Here is a 21209-nt window from a genome sequence, read left to right as displayed (position 1 = left end):
GAATTTGCTGCTCAGATTTTGATCTCTTGTTTGTTTTGCTTATTGCATATTCGTTTTATCCTCATCTCTTTTACTTCCCCCAGTTGGGTATATGTGCACTTGAATAAGTCATCTGAATGCAGTAAAGCATTTTTCCAATGGAATCTTCTTCCTTGAAATCTCAGTTCTGCACACACCTGTCTGACAGCGTTAGGGATGACATGTACTCTTTTGTCAAAACATTGCTTCAGTGCTCATCCCACGGAGAACGTTCATGGCAATGTCCTGAATGCACAAAGGTATCAGTATGAAAGGTATCCGAGGAGGGCGGGGGGAGGGGGCGTCTTTGCACCGCATCTCATTCCACCGATGCAGCTCTTCATATGGAGATCAGTCCTGTGCAGCACACGTCTGGAGCCACCTGTGTTTTTTCATAGGTGGATGGAAAAACAGATCAAAGAGCAAAGCATGTCTGACCGTACCGACCTTCAGATACACATAAACATTCTCAAACAGAATGTATAAACAGTCCCCAAACAGAATCAAGATCGCATGTTCAGGATTCAGCCTCAGTCTTACAAAAATACATGATGCTTATTTGTTGATTTTCAACTTCAGTCAAAGAAGCTTTATTTTCTGTCCATTTTCAGTGAGGTTCGCCATTTTTACAACCTTGTTAGCAAAATTTGGTAACATAAGTACAGTTAAATGTGTCATTATCAGTAACTACTGTAATAAAACATTTTGAGTAATTTAAATAAAAACTTTTTAAAAAAAATAACAAAAGCACAAAATTAGCTACTAAGATTAAAGATTAAAAATGTAAATATTAAAATAAAAGCTAAAATAATAAATACTATAATATTATATAAATAATAAATGAAAATAATTGATTATCAACCAATAAGCATTGAATAAAAAAGAACAATTAGATTAAAAAATGAAAACAAAACCACCAAAATTACAAACAGCATTGCAGATTTACCCTGACACTAAACTGTCATGCTTGGAATAAAATGTTATTAATAAAAATTGATTAACGTGGATAACAGGGTTGAAGGTTGAGCTTGACGAATACAGTCGTCTCAATTTATAATAATTGAGAAAATTGAATGAGAGTTCTTCTTGGATGTCAAATCGTTAAAGAATGTATGAAAAAATGTAATGGCAGAAAAATCATTTAGTAGTAGGTTTGTGAGCAAGATAAATATTATGGTTTGTTTTACCACAGTGAATGTAATTGATTGAACATGTTAAAATTGTGATTTATGTTTCTGATTCTTGGATAACGTTAATAAGGTCATGACCTTTGAGGTGGGACGGGCCAGATTGCATTTGGTGAAGGATATAACAGAAAATAAGGGTAATGCTTTAAAAAAAAAATGGGATACCAAAGTGGAGTGTTGTGGAGAGTGCCAAATGCAGGTTTAAATGGTTTTTGAAAGCTTATGACTTCATAAGTGACATGTCTTGGCCGTCCTAAGTGAAGAAGATAAAGTTTAAGAACCGTCATCTTGCTGGTGTTGTGACTGACGGCATTTGAGAGAAATTTCTGCTTGAGCTCTCTGCATTCCAAATAATTCCCCTTAAGAAGCATTCGTGTTTTAACATTGACACATTATAGCCTCATTTTCCCGAACCACGTGCTTATTCACTTTATTCTTTTATTCTTTTATTCCTTTTACAGTTGTTGTACCTGAACAAACCGCTGCCTTTGTTCCTGTCTGCCTGCCTCTTGTACAGTTTAAAGAGAAGACTACACAGCCATGGTATTTATACAGAACGTGTGTTTTATTTTCCAATAAAGATAACGTGCCGGGGAAAAAAAGAAAGATAAATAACCCCTTTGTCTTTCCATTCTTCATCTTACCAGTTTTCTGGTGCTTTGTGGCAGGTACAGATTTCATTAACTATAATCAGTGAGATCATGTAAAATTAATAGGCCTTGTCCCTTCTCACTAAAATATGAAGTAATTCCCTTGTAGCGTACGTGCCTTGAAAACCATTTGATCAAACCAATTCATACACACACAAACACATGATTATCTGGACTGGTTATGTCTGCAAACAGGAGACATCATGTGGTTTCTCATTCATTAGGTGTCAAACCACAGAGAAAACCATTAGAGGTGTACAATGCAAATAGAAAGCCTCATTAACCATACAGCATATAGGGCTGGAGGAATAAAACATATGAGGAAATAATTGATTGCAGGCTTCATTGTGCATATAGGTTTTATGTTTTTGTCTAGCATATGTTTGTGTTCAAAAAAAATTGAAATTTAAGTAAAAAAAAGTACAACATCAGCGTGAGATTTTTAAGAATGTAGCCCTATAAAAACGCTATATTATTGCCATATGAATAAATATAATGTTTTTGTTTCTTTGTTTGTTTTTTACTGTGGAACCAGTGGATTGTAATACTATATACTACTACTACAATGGTATTTTCTTGTGCTCCAAAAATGCTGTAATCATAATACATGTTTAGAATGTGCGGGAATATTTCTACAGCTACAGAGCTAACGTAACGTTACATACTAGAGTTTAATTAAAAAGCCGTTATATGGCTCCATCATGTGGCTGATAATGGTATCACAACAAACGTTTTGCAGTGCTTTGATTTCTATGGTTGATTTATGCCTATAAAAATAAGCTTGTTGCTCTGTCAGTATACAGTTAAAAAGAGAGATAGCTCATAAAGTTAAAGAGAAAATGTGCTGTTATGTGGAGTTTAGGGGTCTTTTTAACCCCGCCCTCCTCCCTGTTAAGCCAATCAAAACTCCCAATCCAGCGTTCTGTTGATTTTGACAACGAAGCCCCGCCCTCAAATCAACGTCTCGCTCTTCTTAGTTTATGCTGAATAATTAATTAATCCTGCGTCTTTGTTGTAGCTTCTTAGGGGGTTTTCTGGAAGGTAAAGAAGAAGTTTTCCACTCCAGAATACAAAAATATTGACATTTTCGCTCTGTATTTGAATTTGTAAGTATGAAGTGGGGAAAAAAACTAGTCGCGTGGAGTGAGTTATAGAGATTTTGGCTCCTGCGAGCAACAAAACACGCGAGATCCGCTCACGCTGAACCAAAAACAAAAGTAAAAGGAACCTGGAAGCTTGAGATGCAGGCATTTGTCAAGAAACAGATGAGAAGTCCATGTTTGTCTCGTCGCTTGGTGATGGAGGGACGGGCTGGTGGTGCTAGTCTGTGTGCCGTTCTCAAGGCAACAGTCTGAAGTTCACATGAAAAGCGCTGTTTGTAGATGTTCAAGGTAAGGAATCGTAAAATATTAAAGTCTGTGCAACGCTGCTTGTTTATTAAAGTCCATAATAACAGATTGTATGCGTCAAAGTACGACTAATTTAGCGTGCACATTCGCAACTTTCCAACGGGCTTTTGCTCTTGATCAACAGGTTAAACCTCTCTTTCTACTCTTTAGCCAAATTTTAAAAATGCTTTCCACTCTTAACTAGACAAAAACAAGAACTTCCTACAGTAGGCTATGAATATTTATACAATATTTAACAGTAGCTGGATATGTTTATTCATTTTTGTTAGTTACTACTACACAGACAGAATTATGCAATATGCTGTTCAAAATAAATCGTAGCTGACATGATGCTAAAATAAAGCAGAATAAGTAAAACAAGTTATTAAACAGTAAATGGTAGTTTACATGACATGAAGTATTGAACATAATATCGTAACAGGATAATATACCATATAAAACTATTATAAACAGCATTTACGATTATTGTATAATTAATTTATACGCATTCAATGTAGCTAGCCTTTATATTAGTATGTTATAATGAATATAATAAATAAATAAAATATTTATGTTATGTGATATATGCTATGAGTATGTTTAATCATTAGAAAATAATATAGCCTAACATTACATTTACATTATTTTATTTATAAATATTGTATATTTTAATGCTGTCAAATCAGTTAATCGCATCCAAAATAAGTTTTCTGTTTACATAATATATATGTGTGTGCTGTGTATAATCATTATGTATATTTCATACACACACACACAACATACATGTATATATTTACGTGTGTGTGTGTATATATATATATATATATATATATATATATATATATATATATATATATATATATATATATATATATATATTTATATAAAAATTGTTTCTTACATTTCTTAAACATGTATGTGAAAGTCTTTTAACTGACTCTTTTTCAAATGATGGTCACATAATCCCAAACCTGCCAAATCAACCCAGATGAGATGCTCAAGTTTTGAAAGTTTTGGCACATTAATTTCATTGCACTGACATTAGAAATGATAGTGTGGCCTGTCTGATCACAACACAAATATTCTTCCTCAGACACTGTGGATCTTGGCCCATAAGGAGCTTTAGGGCTCACTGTTCGTCTTATTAATCCTGTTCAGCGCTGTGTGTGTGGCCGCTGTTATGTAGCCTATTAAGTGCAGTAACAGTGAATGATCTATATATAGGATACGTGTTGCTTTTGGCTGAGCTCACCACAGGTTTGCTGAATGGATGATGGAGATCTAGACAAGCAGTTAATTAGCGTATGCTGCAGAATACACTGCACTCAGGAGATTAGCAGACTCCCTCGGCGAGTATGTTTGTGTGCATGCTGGCGGAGGATGCCGCTGACAGATTGCTACGGTTTGTAGTCTCTGTGGAAAAGTTGCTTGCAACAAACAAAAGTTTCACCCACACTAATAGGTCTGCTACACACAGGACATGACGACAGGAATCTTTTATTGTAGTTCATGACGAAACCTGCAAGAATTCTGGGCTTTTCAGGGTCTGTGCCATTTCATCAGGGTCTGTATCTTACACCTAATGCCCTTGTTTTGATTTTTAAAATGACAAGTATTCACTGCTTTGCTCTGATTGTGGCAGTGTCACAATTTGAGGATTGTAACCAAAATTTAGTCTTGACAATGGAACTGTTCTTTTCTTATAGTTCAGTAGGAAAGTTCTTCCCCAGCTAATCATCTTTGCCATGAAGCAGTGTTCTGAATGCTGATTGGCTGTTCTTAGAATGATGCTTTGATGCCTGTGACCGGCAAGGCATGGCAGAGATTGTTGTTGTGTGGTCATCATGGCAACCAAGGGGCCTGTGAAGGTTGTGGGTTGTTTTTAAGAACAAACTCCACACACCATTTACCTGCCAGACTGTTGTTTGCTTATTGTTTTACCAAACAAAAAAAAATAAAAAAAGCTTGACCAAGGTCAATTAAAAATGTTTTTTCCGAATTTTATTTATTCAGCACTGATTTGTTCATATACCGGCTTTTTAATCATCTAATTGTTCAAGAGTAATTTTTGCGAGCATTTCTATAAACTATGTCTCTGTAGTCAAATAACGGTAAAAGTAGTTTCAACAAGATATTTCTTGGATGACTGAGTAAACGCAGATCTATTCCGATATAAGAAACCAAGCCTTGATTTAACTTTGTTCTGACGATTCGTTATGCGATCATAATGTGATGTTGTTTTGCAGCATACTTCATATTTTTGCAGATTTATGTAAAGTGCAGAGGCGTTGTGTGCACTGTTTAAACATAATGGTTTTTGTTGTTCTCTAGACATCTTACTTGCACAAAAACATATTCAGTATTCCTCAAAATGAATAAAAACTGTGAATTGCAAACTTTGTATTTAAATGTGTTAAATTACACAAACTTTATACATTTAATCTCACTTTATTATCCAATGTCTTTGCTGCTGACATTTGATGATACAAATCAACGATACTAATAAGCAATAATGAGTTTAGAATATTAGATATAGATCATTTGGTGTGCAAGGGCCTTTAAATTTGCCAAAATAGTACTTTTTTGTTATCAAAAAACAATTAACCAAGCCCGGCCCAGAAAAAGAGCAAAAGTAACATAATGCTAACGTAACTAAGTAACATTACGCTAAGTAAAAGTTACTTTACTAACTAGGTATTTTAAAAAATAAATAATACTAAGTACCTTTTTTCCCAGCCTTGATGTCAAAATGTATGGGCTATACACTTAAATAAGCTGATAGGGCAGTTATAAAGGCATTTATATGCAATTTCAGAATCATCATTTTAGTGGATAAGTATGAGCATAAAAAAATAGACATTTCAACTTAAAGACAATATTTGTTTTTGTACATGTGCGCTCAGTTGCTCCTTTTCAGGGCTTATGAAGCAGGTGAAGAGCTACGTTATTCAGATGTTTTTTGGATCCACTTGAGAGCAGCTGTTTACAGACTTTGTGTAGCCTTTCATCATGCTCAATTAGCACTGAGCTTCAGTACATGAATGACAGCATTAATTAGACTATTGTAAGGAGTTACACAGATGCTTAGTTAAGGGTATGTTCACTTAGACTGGTTCTCTTTATTCATCTCTTTTTTTTTTTCTCCAGTTTGAATTGATTTTTTAGTTATTTATTTTTGATAATTAATTTAGTTTGTTTTGGGGGTTTTTCTTAAAGGGATACCCAAAAATAAAAATGGTCATAATTAACTCACCCTCAAGTTGTTCTAAACCTGTGAACCTGTTTCTTTCTTATGTTAAATACACACACATATATATATCACACATATATATATCACACATATATATATATATATATATATATATATATATATATATATATAACTCATACAGAACAAAGAAACTCATACAGGTTGTTGAGTAAATTATGACAATTTTCCCTTTAATACCGCTTTATTTCTCAGAAGAGCATGAAAGGTGATGCATCAATTGTTCAATGTCAAGGTTGTTTTTGTGTGTGTGTATTTTTTTTAGATTGTGTTTAATCACCTTGATGACCTATAAGTGGACATTATGTAGCCTGTTCATGAAAACATTCGTAATTGGTCAACCATGAGAGAAGAACTCAGTGTCAATCCGGAGGAGGTGCGGGTGGTTCAGGAGTTCAAGGTGGAATAAGAGAGAGAGATAAAGAGCAAGGTAATGGAGCGGAGCAGAGGTACCACTGCAGGGGTTCTAGTGTGGACACCAGCCCCAGCGTACCCCTCTCCCTCGAGCCCAGAGGGGTCAGACTTTGGCTGGGATGAAGACGCTGATGAGGACTTCCAAAGCCAGATGGATGAAAATGGCATCATTGGTCTGGCAGAGAGTCAAGGGCAGCAGGAGGTGAGGACATCAGAGATGTCTGACTGATAGCTTCCCATTTATTGGTCATTTAGAGCAGTCTCACCAGGACTCTTCATTCATTACACCTAAAAATGCTTGTCAAAGGACAAATGCATTTAATTAGAAATATTTTTTATCAATTAATATGCCCTCATTTTTGAATAATGCTGCTTAACTGTTTAATAAGCATATTGTGATTCTCTAAATCAGGGAGGAGAGGAGGAGATTGCAGAGGACCTGTTGTGGGACATGAAGACCCCTGAGCCTGAGCATAGGCCTCCACCTGCACTAGAGGCGATAAGCTGTCATCTGAGTGAGCTGCTAGACTCAGGGCCGCTCTCGCAGACCACTGGAGACGACTGCTGCTCTGCATCTCTGCGTAAAGGACTCACTTAAACACCCACAACTGCGTTTAGTAGCATAAAGCTATCATCATCAGTCACATGATCCTTCAGAAGCTGAATGTTTAGCTGTCATTACTCCAGTTTTTACAGGAATAAATTACATTTTAATATAGATTAAAATAGAAAAGTAATTTAAAATTGTAATAATATTTCACAAAACTGAATTTTCGATCAAATATATGTTTAGCCTCTGTGAGCATAAGAGACTTCTTTCAAAAACATTAGTCAGTGTAAAGGCAATATTAAATATGTGTTCTGAGTTTGTCACACCACAGAAAAATGTTATGGGCTATGGCATCAGATGTTGGCGGGACAGGAGAATGAAGGCCGAGATGGGAAATAGTCGGTTCAGGCCCAATCACCAGTAACAGCGGATTATCAGTGAATGCCAGTTGTGGGATTTGTAAAATATTTTGAAAGTTTGTAAAATATCTGATGTAAAATGTTTACTGCAAAGGCAGTGTTGGTGGTGATCCTTAGCTCTCCATCAAGGCGGCTCTTCACAAAATGAATCCACCTCTTCTTGATGTTATCTTTTTTAGGAAATTTAAATGAGACCAGGTTGTTTTGTAAATTATTGCAACTAGATAGGCCTAATATGTATGTATATGTATGTGACGAAGGCATAGCTAGCTAGGAAACTGTAGGAAGGCTGTAGTAACTAACAGTAATGACAGTAACTCGTGATTAAGCGGGTGAACCATTGATCTTATAGGAGGGGCAATATGCTCAGTGGCTCCAGTGCATCATCGAGCCATGATTTTAGCCCAAAACATCCTGAACTCAAACATTGTGAAAACTGTTTACCAGTCTAACTCCACAAATTAGTACTACATAGTTCAGAGACTTTGTAATGTGTTTTCAGTAATACATTTCTAATATTAATAATGTGTTTAGAAACAAAATCTTTGAATTGCCTTTACACAGACTTTAAATACTCTTGCCAACCCCAAACTTTTGAACAGTAGTGTAAGTATAATAAAAATAGACCATTTGGTCTAATTGGTTTTCATTCATTTCATTGTCTTTTTTTAGAGGAAGAACACAGATCAGATGAAGACCAGAGTGTTTTGTTGGAAGATTGGACTGATGATGAGGATAGTACAGCAAGTCCAGCAATCCAAAGGCACAAATTAAAGTCTTTTCCAGAGAGAGAGACACCGTTATACGTGACAGATGAAGAGAAGGACACACATGAAGGTGCTCGGAGATTCATGGACCAAACATTTCCTGTCACAGAAGAGATGGCATCTAAGTTTGGAGTGGTGAAGAGCCTAGATTTTAGTCACAAAATGACTGAGATTCCCCAAAACAATCAAATTTCAGGAGTCCCAGACCATTCTGAGCAAAGAGATTATGGTGAACTCAAGGAAACTGATGGGCATTTTCTCCCTGTTTCACATTGTTCCTTTAGAAACACTTCTGATCCCATCAGTTTTCCCTGTTTGTCCTCAGAGGAAATGATGAATAACTGTGATATTGAAGCTGAGACATTTCCAGAGCTAGACATTTGGGCAAAGTCATCTCTTAGCACTCATCAGAGTCCTGTCCCTAAAACATACCACACAGTTAGATCAAAAGAGGAGGAGATTAAATGCAAGATCACACCTCAAGCTTCACCAAGAAACCCTCTCATGAAAACCAGTGTGGGAGAAATGTACCAAGATAGAATGAGTGAAGAAAAATTAGAAAGAAAGTTACACAGTCCTAACCACAACCTGCAGCCTTCAACGCCCTCTCCCAGAAAAACAAACCCTGCTTCCTGCGATGATCAGGTTTCCATTCCAGCACAGTGCAATTCTAAAGCAAGCGTCTCCCCCTCAGAGCACTCGCCACCACCCACACGTCACCGATCTTCAGCAATGAAGAACCACAAAACCTCTCATACTGATCCAGATGATATCAGGTGAGATTAAAAATAGACAAACACAAATTCATATGAAAAAATTTGACCCCTAAATAAAATAAAGCCTGGTTTCACAAACAGGGCTTAGATAAAGCCAGGTTAAGGCCTTAGTTTAATTAGGACATTTAAGTAGCTTTTAGAAACATCCTTTAGAAAAAAACATTGAACTCAAGAAGAGACAAAACATGAGACAAACAACTATCATAAGCCTTGTCTGTGAAACCAGGGGTAAAAGTTTTTTTTTATTTATCAGTATATAATATATTTATATGCAAATAATACAACAAATAATTTATAAAAGTATATATACATTTATTTAATATGTATGTATTTCTTTAAAATAATGTTGAAAATGTTATTTGTTGTATTTTTGTAAATTATTGCTGTGTATGTATTCTTAGGAAAGGACTGCTGAGTCACCCCTTACCTGATTTCTCCAAAGTGGAGCCAAGGGTTTGTTTCCCGAAAAAGAGTGAATACAAACCTCCTAAAAGCTGTAGACCCCCTCATGATAGAACTTCACACCCAGATCTTCCTGTAGTGTTCAAATCTCCTGCTGAGATAGTGAGAGAGGTCCTGTTGAGCAGCTCTGATTGGTCTCCAGCAAGTCCCTCCACCAGTGGGACCCACAAGCGTCTGCACAGTACAATACCAGAGGAGTTCCGCTGCCCCCAGCAGGCCAGCACACTGGTGCAGCAGCTGCAGGTACGTAAAGAGAAGTTAACACTGTTCAGAATGAACTTGGTATACTATTTACTGCACACTGCATAGTATACAGTACCACTCAAAAGTTTGGGAATAGAGAGATTTTTTAAAGGGGTCATGACATGAAAAATCAATTGCCTTTTGAGGTCTTTGTACTATTAAAACATAGCGTAAGTTTTATATCTTAAAGATGCCCTAGAATGGAAAATTGAATTAAACTTGCCATAGTTAAATAAAAAGAGTTCAGTACATGGACATCACATACAGGAAGTCTCAAACCCCATTGCCCCCTCCTTTATATGTAAATCTTGTTTGTGAAAAACACCGCAAAAAAAACAGGCTATATTCAACATAACATGTGACATGCCACATGTGACGCAACCGCTGGGATCCTTAATATGTACGCCCCCAACATTTGCATGCCGATATGTATGTCGATCCCTTTTGACGGATTTAAATGAAATCTAAATGAGCATATATTTCATCATTAACACATAACTCAGAAGCTAACTACGTTTACTACTACTGTTTAGTTGCTTACAGATCGCTTACTCGAGCCTTGTAGCTAACGGCACCTTCTTCACCATCTAAGTTGAAACGATAGTCTTTTGACAAGGCTTCTAGTCAATTTGTTAAATAAATATACATTTTTGAGAACTGAAGTATGATTATTTTGCCGCGGATGAGTAATAAACGTGACACTGACAATTTTGAGTGGCTTCTACATTACTTTGTTTGGCTAAATAAATCGACTTATAAATCAGTACTCTACTGTCAAACTGTAACATTATTGTACAAACAACATATTTAAGCGCTACCCAGTTCAGTTCGTGATTCAAAGTTAAGAAGCTATCATTGTCAAATCATTGCCATGACGGAGGGTATAGATGTGTTAGCTGTCATTGGTGCAGTGAAACAGCCAATCAGAGCAGAACTCTGGATTAATATTCTCGACCCTTCCAAATATGGCAAAAACAGAGCATTACATCCTAGTGACAATTTCTAGGGTTGTAAATGGACCTGTAAAAATGTAACTGGACAATTTTTGACTTTAAATAAGCTACATACCCTCTATGTAGATATCAGAGAACAATTTAACATAGTTTCAAATCATTCCAGGGTATGTTTAAAATGTCCTCCTCATTATACATATTTTTTTAACTCCAAAAATAGCTTGTTTTGATGTTACAACATCTGTGACATCACATAGACGAATCCACTAGCATTGTCACTTAACGGCTGACATTTGCTCTCACTGAATGTGAGCGTCAAGTCAAGAGCAAATAACCCATTATAATCACTGACGCTGTCTACACTGGATACAGTATACAGATGCATGTTCAGTTTCTGGCATACTCCACACGCATGTGCCGACAACAGGACAAAAGAAAGTGTGAAAGAACATTCACTTTGACGCGTATTCAGTTTAAACAGCTCACTTGCGTCTGTACAGAGTCTAGAAGGATACAAGCTTCAAAAACAATTGTTTCATGTTAATGGTTGTTAAAAAGTTGTTTTATGTTAATGGCATCCTGGATAACGACGGAGGACTTTGTTTGTTCAGAGAGCATTTTGTTTTGTAAGCGAGGCACAGATTAATGGAGAGTTCGCAAAGAAACGGTTGTTAAAAGATTAAGCAGCCAGCTGTATTGGATCTGACAGCAGTTGTATCACAAACCATAAGGAAATTATTTCATAATGCGCTGTCTGTAAATTATGGTTTTATGTGGATTAATATTTTCAAAAAACATTTTATTAATTTCAGAGAGGATGAGGGTTAAATATTTTTTACTCGGGTATATATATTTTTTTTTTGAACTTCAAGGAACATTAAAATAATAAAAAGAAATCTCTCATGACCCATTTAAATGTTCTCTTATGTTCCCTGAGGCTGAGTTTATTTAATTAAAAATACAGTAAAATAGTAATATTGTGAAATATTATTATTATTATTTTTTATTTTATTTTTAACAATCTTACTGAACACTAACTTTTCCATGTATTGTATTATGTGCATGAATATGAAACTAAATGCCACAATAAACCCTTTAAACTATAATATGCTACATGCTGTCACATGTCTCTCTATATTGATGTTTGATCATTTTGGAAATACCTTTCTTGCTTTATGTAAAAGTATCTTAACTTTTAGTAGTCTGAGATGTTAAAATATTGGTTGATATTCATATTGTTCATTGTTCACATTAAATAGGGAAGTATAAGTGAATTGCATTGTGTAAAACATTTTCCCTTGCAATGTGCACTAGATCTATGTTTTGAGTAAAGTTGTAGGTTATAGCTGTAGTACTACATACTACTTTTCGAAAGCTGGGTAGCACAGCATTCTGAACACTTTTGAAATTATGCTAATAGTCTATAATTTTTTTTCCCTCACCTTACAGGAGGACTATAACAGGCTGCTTACCAAGTATGCAGAAGCTGAAAATACTATTGATCGACTTCGCCTTGAAGCAAAGGTTGGCTTCACAAACTGTATTTATGATTGTGTCCTTTTTCCCCTTTTCATTTGAAAGTTGACAGGAATTCAGTGCTATGCTCTCCCTCATATCAGCAGGCTAGTCTCCTTTCTCCGTCTGCTCTGACGGTGACGAGAGCTATTTTTAGACTCCTCAGGCTGAGTCAACACAATATAAATTCAGAATATCTTTTGTGACGGCCATAATCACAGCCTTCCGTCTAGCAGCACCGCCGTACAGAAGCTCAGGCTCATTTTCAAACTGAGGGCCGTCTCAGATTGTGATGTTTTTTCACAAATAAAAAGGCCTGCAGAGAGGGTTTACCTCAGATGACACAAACACTATCAGAAAAAGAGTCGCAAACAAACAAACTGAGGCAATAAGCAGTGTCCATACAAAAGCATTATTTGCACAAATTGTTAAATTACCTGCATACTTTATATTATACAGGTGAATGTATGCAACTAAAAAAAATACTTAACGTTATTTTTTATGCAATAAATGCACAAATTGTTGCGCAAATACAGTAATAACATGTCAGTTACTTTTAAACGAAATAATAAAACAATAAGACGTAATCTACAAAAAAATTAAATTAATTATGATTGCATATTTAAATGTGACAGCGTAAAAGGCATTTTCATTATTATTATTCTCATTTGTTTTGATGAAATGAGCTCTGTTATGTGTCTGATAAGATTGTATGTTGCCTCAGTGTTGAAAACAGTTAATAAACACAGTACATTGTCACTTAAATAAGTAGCAAAGTGACCTAAAACAAATCTGGGCCTGAGGCAGGATTAAAACAGGATGTGATGTCATGTTTACATTCGCTGTTACATAATAGGTCAGCGTTACACGTCGCAGCCTTATCTGACTTAATTTCAGCTGTACTTAATCTTTTACAGAGCAGTGTTGGTAATTATTTAGGCCAATAATTGTTGGCCATTTCTCTGTTCGGTTTTGCATCTCCAGCTGCATTTGCTCTAATACGTATTAAGCTCTTTCCCCACATGCCCTGGCCATCTGCTTCTGCTATAACAGAAACAACAGCTTGAGATAGACAGGTTTCATTTACTGTAATCCTTAGTAGTGAATCGTTCTTGTTTCTTAAATGTACAAATAGAGGTGGGTGATGAATGTTAAAACTGTTGAAATGGTGTGATTAGGAAATGGCTTTTTCAAATTCAGGCAGAAAATAAAGAATTAGTTTAAAAACAGATTGTGTTTTCTTTTAATTCTTTGTATACATGTATTGTTTATGTAAACCAATCAGGCATAACATTATGACAGGTGAAGTGAATAACACTGATTATGTGTGTGGGTGGGATATGTTTGGCCACAGGTGAACATTTTGTCAGAAGCAGGAAAAATGGGCAAGTGTAAGGATTTAAGTTTGACAGGGGCCAAACTGTAATGCCTAGACGACTGGGTCAGAGCATCTCCAAAACTGCAGCTCTTGTGTGGTGTTCCAGGTCTGCAGTGGTCAGTATCTACCAAAAGTGGTCCAAGGAAGGAACAGTGGTGAACCGGTGACAGGGTCATGGGCAGCCAAAGCTCATTTGTGCATGTGGGAAACAATGCCTACTGTAGCTCAGATTGCTCAAGACGTTAATGCTGGTTCTGATAGAAAGGTGTCAGAGTACACAGTGCAACGCAGTTTGTTGTGTATGGGGCTGCATAGCCGCAGACCAATCAGGCTGCCCATGCTGATCCCTGTCAACCACTGAAAGCGCCAGCATGGGGCATGTGAGCATCAGAACTGGACCACGGAGCAATGGAAGAAGGTCTGGTCTGAACTGTTCTGATTTATCACGTTTTCCTTTAAATTCAAGTGGATGGCCAGTTACATGTGTGTCACTTACCTGGGGTACACATGGCACCAGGATGCACTATGGGGAGAAGGCAAGCCGGTGGAGGCAATGTGATGCTTTGGGTAATGTTCTGCTGGGAAGCCTTGGGTCCTGCCATCCATGTGGATGTTACATTGACACATACCACCTACCTAAGCATTGTTGCAGACCATGTACACCCTTTCATGGAAACGGTATACCCTGGTAGCTGTGGCCTCTTTCAGCAGGGTAATGCACCCTGCCACAAAGCAAAAATTGTTCAGGAATGGTTTGAGGAGCACAACAATGAGTTTGAGGTGTTGACTTGGCCTCCAAATTCCCCAGATGTCAATCCAATCGAGCATCTGTGGGATGTGCTGAACAAACAATTCCAATCCATGAGGCCCCACCTCAAAACTTACTGGACTAACATCTTGGTGCCAGCTGTTTTGGCAGCAAAAGGGGACCAACATAATATTAGGATCTATATATGGGCATAATGTTATGCCTGATTGTGTGTGTATGTGTGTATATATATATATATATATATATATATATACACACATATACACACACACACAATCTGTGTAAGCATATGCTAGAAAAACTGTTAATTGATATCTGATGATCTGCTTCTGATACTGATCCATTAATAATAAAGATTGTGGTCGAAAATAGGTGGTATTTTATTCTAAACACTTAGGGGTCATGTTGAGGTTATGTTAAGTGTGATTTAGTTTCTCGGATGCTTATCAAGTGGGGACAGCCATTCGGTCCCATTAGATTTCAGGCACCATGCAAACCCATTAGGTCACAATTATGCATGTGTAAGGTGCATGGCTATAAGCCTGCTGTCATTGTATTTTCGGTGTATTTCTCTATCCAGTGTCTTATCAGAGAGTCCAGCAGTGGAAAACAGTCATTAAATGGCCTGTTTTATGAGCCCTTTATCGTATGTGAGTCTCTCCTCCATTCTCCTTTGTGGTTCAGCCACTAGTCACTAGTCAGTAAATCTTAGGGGTCTGTCACATGGGCAGGCAAGTCAGGGCCGTATTTCTCTGATGGTCTCAGCATTTACACAGTGGGTGGCAACAGTCCTTGTTGTGTTCTTCCCCACTATATGTGGGAAACAGAAGTCACCAATTATTGTACCACAGTCCAGATCCAGACCGAAGATTGCTTCCACCTGAACCTAAACATACTCCACATGTAACTTTTTTAAGTATATTATCCCATTTAAATATGGATTTAGGGAGATTTTATAATACAGTATATCGGGGACATGTGTTTACACAGGACTCATTACAAGGCATTATGTATAGAAATGGGTCTTGGATTATTTTCAAAGTAGATTTTCACCTATGTGAAAGTGTGGTTGCTAATTTCACTATCATTTTTGTTCAAAGAAGGCCTTTACTATCCTGACAAGCCAGACCCACATCAAGATGTTTGGTCTGGAAACTCACCATTGACAGGGCTCAATCTGAGGGGCGGGATAAACGGTTGTCTTTCAGACTCCCTCGGTTTTTACAGCTCAGAACTGTATTAAGAGTTGCTAGACGATACTCGCGGCAGATTAGATTTGCTGCCACTAGGGTGTGTCTAGATTTCTAGGCTAGGCCTTTACTTAACTCCTGATTGTTGTCTTATATGTGGGGGTTTTTTTCAGGTGGTTCTCCGTTCTGAACCCCCAAAGTCCAGTACAGCTATCCTGTCAAGTGTTATTCAGGAAGGATCAAAGGTCATAACCCTCAGTTTTCCTCAAGCACAGAGGGCAGAATTCAGCGCAGGATCTGCTAACCTGACCCAGCAGAAGAATGGCTCCGGTACGCCACACTGAAAATACCACTTTGAAACTGTGTGCTTGCATAGCATACATAAAAATCACACTAATCACAATCTGTCATAGTTCTTTTTAATTTTTGTTTTTGGGTGATTCTTTTTTTCTAGTGATGCACTGATTTTTTTTTTACCAAAACCAAAATTAAAGTAATAATTTATCCACAATTTTTTTGTATTAATTAAAAAACAAATGTATTCATCAAATTTATTTACAAAAAAATTCTCAAAAACTTATTTCAGTCTTTCACAAATTAAGGCAGTTTTTATATAAACCTTTTAATGATATAGTTATGTTTCTACTATATTTTGTTGTTGAAATATAAATATTTAAACTGTGACTTTAACAAACATACATTAAATAAGGACAACACCGAATATGAGTGGATATATTTAGCAAAATTCTACTCTCTAGAGTGTTTTTTTTCTTGCTATGGACTCTTCTAAATTTGTTTTACAGTCTAACTGAATACATTTGTTCAATAATCCCAACATTGATTTGTTCACATTGCAGACAACTCTAGAAAAAACGTAACTTGCCCTTCCTCTGTGACCTCCACCAGCTCTGGATCTCTCACAGCAGACCATGTAACAGAGACTCTGATCAAACAGACTCATAGATTTCAGCTACAGGTAACTCCTTTTTATTATATATATATATATATATGTTTGACAGAAAATGGGTCCAAATATATATATATATATATATATATATATATATATATATATATATATATATATATATATATATATATATATATATATATATATATATATATATATATATGTATATATATATATATATATATATATATGTATATATATATATATATATATATATATATATATATATATATATATATACATATATGTATATGTATATATATATATATATATATATATATATATATATATGTATATATATATATATATATATATATATATATATATATATATATATATATATATATATATATAAACCTATTTGGACCCATTTTCTGTCAAACACAAGAAAAATAATTCAGAATAGTATCTTACTTAAATACACTCCTGAACAAAATCTTAAGACCAGGGGATGCATTGCAAGTTTTACGCATTTCGCACTAGTGGATCATAATTGGGTTGTAAGTGCTGCTTCAAAATGCCAAAAGAAGAAACAGGAGCAAGAGACAAAAAAATAGAGAGTAGGCAATTTATTGAAAACTGCATTTAAACTGAAACAGGCCGTTCATCAGCTGATCAAAAGTTTAAGACCATAGCCATAAAAAGGTCAAATCTGCACAAAAATATGGCTTTCGTGTCATTGTTCTTCAAGCAGTCATACTGTCAAGATCTCCTGATGGCAAAGGCAAAAAGGCTTTCTCTCTTTGAGCGTGGTAGGATTGTTGAGCTGCACAAGCAAGGCCTTTCGCAACGCGCCATCGCTGCTGAGATTGGACGCAGTAAGACAGTCATTTTACATTTCTTAAAAAATCCTGAGAGTTATGGAACAAAAAAGTCAAGTGGTAGACCCAAAAAGATTTCACCTGCACTGAGCCGCAGGATCAGATGGGTTGTCCGTGAAGACACAGGTCGATCCTCAACCCAAATTAAGGCCCTTACTGATGCTGACTGCAGCCCAATAACCATAAGATGTCATCTAGAGAAGGGCTTCAAGAACAAAAAACGTCTTCAAAGGTCACGTCTCCTCCCACGACACAAACTTGCCAATTTAGAATTTGCAAGGGAGCACCAAACATGGGACATTGAAAAGTGGAAGAAAGTTTTATTCTCTGACGAGAAAAAATTTAACCTGGACGGTCCTGATGGCTTCCAACGTTACTGGCATGACAAGGAGATCCCACCGGAGATGTTTTCTAAGCGGCACAGTGGAGGAGGCTCCATCATGATCTGGGGTGCTTTTTCCTTCAATGGGAAAATGGAGCTTCAGGTTGTGCAGGGGCGTCAAACGGCAACTGGCTATGTGGATCTGTTACAGCGGGCATCCGTCTTGACTGAGGGCCCCCGTCGGTGCGGTAATGCATGCCGAAACGAGTTCAAGCATGCCGAAACGAGTTTTTGAAGTGATCAACAAGAACGGTGGGGCTACTCACTACTGAGTCCTTTTTTGACATTTTTAGTACTGTTGTGCATTTATTTTTGGGCTATGGTCTTAAACTTTTGATCAGCTGATGAACGGCCTGTTTAAATGCAGTTTTCAATAAATTGCCTACTCTCTATTTTTTGTCTCTTGCTCCTGTTTCTTCTTTTGGCATTTTGAAGCAGCACTTACAACCCGATTATGATCCACAAGTGCGAAATGTGTAAAACTTGCAATGCATCCCCTGGTCTTAAGATTTTGTTCAGGAGTGTACATAAATACATCTTGGTATTTCATGGACTGTTTTGTTTTTTTATTTTTTATTTTTCTTGTTCAGGTTGATGCTTTTGAGGCACTTCTAAAGAATGGAAAACTCAAGCCCTGTGAACAAATAAAGGTATAATGGTACTTGTTTAAAAAAAAAAAAATTGAAGACATGAAATCAGATTGTCACAGTCTGAATCCTATACAGGGTCTCTCCACACTGGCACAGGGACAAGAGTCTCTTGAGAGGGCTTACCTAGATGCACGAGCCCAGTATCAGATCCTGCAGCAGCAACAAGGCAGGGATGTCACCTTTGACCCAGACAGGTAGCATATATTTATTTATTTGCATGTGTATACACTACCATTAAATAAATAAAAAATATTTGTATGTATTTGTTTTTTATTAAAGAAATGATTGCATTAATATTTCACAATATTACTGTTTTAATTGATTTTTAAATTAATGCAGCCCTGGTGAGCAAACAATACTTCTTTCAAAACAGTGCACTTATTATGCAAAATTCACTTTTACATGGTGTTGGAACAAAAATGTGTGTTGGCAGTGTGTGTGCAAAACCGCCCTATAATGGTTAAAATCCACCCATTCTTTTTTTTATCCCCATAAATAATAAGCACTGTAACAGAACAAGCCGTTTGCAGATTCCTAGCAAAGTGATGTCACATTTTACAGGCCCTGCCCACAACTGTTGATGGACAATGCTGTATTAGCATAGACCCGCCCTCAAAGAGCTGTACAAAGTCCAGCATGTTTATCTCCTCGTCAGAGTATTTAACAGCAGCATTCAAGTAAAAAATGTGTTCTTATTAAAGCTACTAAAGGTATTCAGTCAAGAGCAGGTGAATGAGTTTGTTTTTCTTCTATTACTTGTTTCATATTAACAGCATATACAGCTACTGTATATTACACTGCTTTCACTTTAGTAAACAGATCTAATATACACACAGGATTTCTGTACTTCCTGCATACGTGCACAAACAACCAACTATTTTCACGTGAAAATGCAATGTCACATGAGCGTGTTCGCGATAGAGATGATCATCAAAACCAAACAGATGTATCGTGTTAGTTTTCATTTGCGTGTTCACGAGCTGTGAAGGATCCGCCTTCTGGGGCAGGGAGCAGCAGCTCTTTTGCATTTAAAGGAGACAAACACAAAACAGCAAATTTTTCTCATATCCAAAATTGGCATTTTCAAAATGATATGTTAAATGTTAGGAATTTTAAAATCTGAAACTTCACAGAAACACTGGGGACATCTGAAACATATTCAATGTTGTAAAAAGGGGCATAAGTGCCTTCAAAAAAATGTTGTCTAAAAAATCTATTTGTACAAAGATAAATGTCATTGACAAAGCTGTTCTGCTTACTTCCTGTGCCACTTATAGTATGCACAGAATATGCACACTGTGTGTTTGTGTGTGACACAGGGACTTAGAAGGTCAGATCTTCAGATCAGGGATGAAATTGGATGAGATGAAGGAGTGGCTGGAGCAAGAAGAACAGAACCAACCCATTTCTGAGTCCACTTTAACCCCGCTCCATCCTTCAGATGTGCTCTCTGTTTCCATGTTGGAGACTGAACCTCTACCTGAGGTGCCTCAAACTTAACCTCGACACCTCACTAACCTCTGACCATATGATCTCACACATAAAAATGACTGATTTTCTCAATTTTTTTTACCCCTCAGAGCCCACTGTCAGCTGTCCATCCCGAGGATTTTGTTGGTGTAGAGGTCAGTTCAGTTAGCGGAGAAAGTGATACAGACAGAGAAGAAGAGGAGATTCTTCCATTTGTTCTTTGTCCACTCTATTGCAAACACCAGCATGTGGAGAAAGACTTCAGTAACCTCATGGACTGGTGGGTGGCTTTTGACCTTCATACTTCATATATATATATATATATATATATATATATATATATATATATATATATATATATATATATATATATACATATATATAAAAACAGCTTTACATGTCAGACACTAGCTCTCATTTTCTTATTATCCAGCTATCAGAGTTTTAAAGAGCTCCCAGGGATGCTGGACCAAGCTGTGACTTTAAAGAGCCATGACCTGCTGGATTTTGGGCACTGTGTTCCTTCTGGAAAAAAAAGCTTAATGGTCAGACAACGACACGGGACTATAAATGAGAGGGAGACGACAAAATCTGCTCAACAGTGAGTCCTGAACCTATTTCACATAATATTACAGTACAGTATCAACATAACAGATTCACTGAAAAAAAATATATTTTCAATAATCAATTTTTTCTTACTCTGTAATTTATTTTCCAGAACAAATATCTATATTCTCTTAAATCAAAGTAAATTTACTTGAGAGGAAAAATTAAAAAAAATGGCTACTGGTGGATTAAAAATAGAGGATGCACACTAAGTGTAGTTACTGCTATATATGCTGTTAATCTGAATAAAACAACAGAAGACACATGGCAGACTTTGAGGGCTTTCTGAGTCGGGTCTATGCTAATACGCCATTGTCCATCAACACTCGTCGGGGCCTGTAAATTTTTGCTTTTCAAGTAAAAGTA

At 36.5% G+C, this 21209-nt stretch overlaps 1 protein-coding gene across 2 annotated transcripts in view; it reads left to right on the top strand.

The window, feature by feature from the left end:
• The first annotated feature begins 2838 nt into the window (after window positions 1-2838).
• The window catches only part of akna (AT-hook transcription factor), a 29220-nt gene continuing 10849 nt past the window's right edge, over window positions 2839-21209 (top strand). The window contains exons 1-13 of one of the 2 annotated variants that reach the window (XM_067424265.1): window positions 2839-3246; window positions 6777-7127; window positions 7338-7506; window positions 8567-9437; window positions 9839-10142; window positions 12545-12619; window positions 16121-16277; window positions 16805-16923; window positions 18708-18767; window positions 18843-18961; window positions 20087-20252; window positions 20348-20517; window positions 20671-20838. In XM_067424265.1, coding sequence (XP_067280366.1) covers window positions 6945-7127; window positions 7338-7506; window positions 8567-9437; window positions 9839-10142; window positions 12545-12619; window positions 16121-16277; window positions 16805-16923; window positions 18708-18767; window positions 18843-18961; window positions 20087-20252; window positions 20348-20517; window positions 20671-20838 — 2561 coding nt within the window. In that variant the 5' untranslated portion in view covers window positions 2839-3246; window positions 6777-6944. The remainder of the gene's footprint in view (window positions 3247-6776; window positions 7128-7337; window positions 7507-8566; window positions 9438-9838; window positions 10143-12544; window positions 12620-16120; window positions 16278-16804; window positions 16924-18707; window positions 18768-18842; window positions 18962-20086; window positions 20253-20347; window positions 20518-20670; window positions 20839-21209) is intronic. The other variant, XM_067424266.1, reaches the window with a different exon arrangement.

Source organism: Pseudorasbora parva, chromosome 18 (assembly GCF_024679245.1).
Source record: "Pseudorasbora parva isolate DD20220531a chromosome 18, ASM2467924v1, whole genome shotgun sequence".
Lineage (NCBI taxonomy): Eukaryota > Metazoa > Chordata > Actinopteri > Cypriniformes > Gobionidae > Pseudorasbora > Pseudorasbora parva.
This window is presented reverse-complemented; position numbering and strand designations above follow the sequence as displayed.